Here is a 2,500-nt window from a genome sequence, read left to right as displayed (position 1 = left end):
ACGTTTATTGTTATTGGTCATTATTGATACTGTTACTATTATCAATATTGTCATCATGATAATTAACACTGTTATCAATATTATAATTTTCATGAATATTATTATAAGCAGTAGTAGCAGTAATACTATTATCATTATTTTTATCACCATTATTATCAGTATTTTTTATATCACTTTGTTGTTATTGTCATTCTCCAGCCATAATTATCATTAGTATTTAATTGTTATTATCTTTAATATTTTTATTATCATTTTCAATATATCATTTTCGATCACAAACATTATTGTTATCATTGTTATTGCTACGATCCAGTATTTAATTCAGCTATATGATATTCAGCCTTGTTCTTATTGTCATTTTAAGTTTCTATTATCGTGCGTTTCAATCAGTCTTCATTATATGACTTGAAAATCAGGAAAATAAAACAATCATATCTATTTGTAAAATAGTGTTTAGTATTTGCATACCTTATTTGGAGCACTAATAAAGCCACCCATCCCGCCTAATGCTGACATCCATTAAGGTGAAATAGAAAATAATAATTTACGACATCCATGGCTAAAATAACACGAGTTTGTGTTTGAAATACGTGAATAAACCGAGAAAAAAATATTCCCTTTTCATCCCACCACTGCACAATCACAGCTTATCCAAATAATTACCACATTTGTCAAATAAACGCTGGAAAATAAATCATAATGACTCACCACATCGATGATTTGTGTGAGCGCGAGGCCAAAGGTGATGTTGAGGGCGTCAGCTGCCTTGAAAGACGGTCTCACTGATTTGTCGTAGTTGCTCATGAGATATCGAGTGAGACGGTACTCCGCCTCGTCTGCGCCACTGGGAGACACTGCGAAAGAGAAAGTGAGAGAGACTGATTGGAATGAAGAGAATAGAATAAAAAGGATAGTATAGGATGGGTTTGAGGAGATTATGTTTGACCGATTGGGAAAGAAGGGCTGATTGGAATGGAGGAAAAAAACTAATTCTGTAGAATGGATCTGAAGAGTTTATGTATGTATGGTCGGTTGGGAAAGGAAAATATATTTCGTCTGATCGATTGGGAGGGAGAAAGAGATATTATATTTGGTCGATTGAGAAAGAGAAAGAGAGATTTTGTTTGGCCGACTGAGTTTGTGTTTGGCTGATTGGGAGAGAGAAAAAGAGATTATGTTATGCCTTTTGGACAGGAAAAACAGATATAATGTTTGGCCGATTGGGAGAGAGAAAGAGAGATTTTGTTTGGCCGAGAGAAAAGTGAATTATGTTTCCTCAATTGAGAGAGAGAAAAAAAGATTATGCTTAACCGATTGGGAGAGAGAGACTGATTGGAATGAAGAAGAAGAATTTATGTATGGTCAATTGGGAAAGAAAGATATATTACGTTTGATCGATTGGGAGGGAGAAAGACATTATGTTTGGCCGACTGGAAGGGAGGAAATAGATTATGTTAGAGCGATTAGGAGAGAGAGAGAGAGAAAAAAAAAATGTTTGGCTGATTGGGAGAGAGAAAAACCGATTAGGAGATAGAGAGAAAAAATCTGTCTGGTCGATTGGGGATTAGAATTGGAAATTTTGTTTAGCCGAATATAAGGGAGAAAAAACAGATTATGTCAGACTGATTAGGAGAAAAAAGGTTAGTTTGGCTGATTAGGAGAGATAAAAAAGAGGCTATATTTGGCCGACTGGGAGAGAGAAAAAGAGATTTTGTTTGGCCAAATATAAGGGAGAAAAACAAATTATGTCAGACTGATTTGGAGAAAAAAAAAGAAATTATGAAAGCCGATTAATAGAGGAAAAAGAGTTTATATTTGGCCGACTAGGAAAGAAGAAAAAGAGTATATGTTTAGTTGATTAGACCGATTGGGAGGGAGAAAAAGAGATTATGTTTGACCGATCTGGACAGAGAAAGAGAAAGATTATGTAAGACTGATTGGCAGAGAGAGGAAGAGAGAAAGATAGGATATATGAGATTGATTGGAATAGAGAGAGAAAGGCAAAACAAAAACAAAAATGGATCATGTAAAGGGGATATGAAGAGAGAAAGAAAAATAAGTTAGACCGACAGAGCGGGAAAAAAGAGAAAGATTATGTATAGAATAGACAGAAAAGACAAATACTGATTATGCAGGACGGATTTCAGGAGATGGAAAAAGAGAAAAAAAAGAAACTGATTGGAAGAGAAGAGAAAATAGAGAGGAAGGTTATGATCGGAAAAGAGGAACAGAAAGAATATGAGAAAGCGGGTTTATGTGAAAACAAAGAGAGGGAAATAGAGAAAGATAGTTTACGAGTCTAATTGGAACGAAGAGAAAAGAAAGAGGATTGATTATGTGACGAGATTGCGTACGTAAGACTGACTGAAAGATAGAGAAGGAGGACGATTGATTATACGAAGAAGAACGGAGAGGCAGAACGAGAGAATTGGAGAAAAATTGTTTATACGAGACTAAACGCAGATGAGTCACAGAGATTGCGTGCGTAATACTAATTGGA

The 2,500-nt window shown here is 35.0% G+C and overlaps 1 protein-coding gene across 1 annotated transcript in view; it reads right to left on the bottom strand.

Annotated features, from left to right (window-relative positions):
* Nucleotides 1-2,500, bottom strand: part of LOC119584490 (neuronal acetylcholine receptor subunit alpha-10-like) — a 260,049-nt gene that overhangs the window by 174,161 nt on the left and 83,388 nt on the right. The window contains 1 exon segment of the mRNA XM_037933174.1: nt 709-854. Within this exon segment, the coding sequence (XP_037789102.1) occupies nt 709-854 (146 nt within the window).

The sequence above is a fragment of the Penaeus monodon genome, chromosome 1 (genome assembly GCF_015228065.2).
Source record: "Penaeus monodon isolate SGIC_2016 chromosome 1, NSTDA_Pmon_1, whole genome shotgun sequence".
Taxonomy (NCBI): domain Eukaryota; kingdom Metazoa; phylum Arthropoda; class Malacostraca; order Decapoda; family Penaeidae; genus Penaeus; species Penaeus monodon.
Note: the sequence above shows the minus strand (reverse complement) of the source record. Positions and strands in the feature narration are given on the sequence as shown.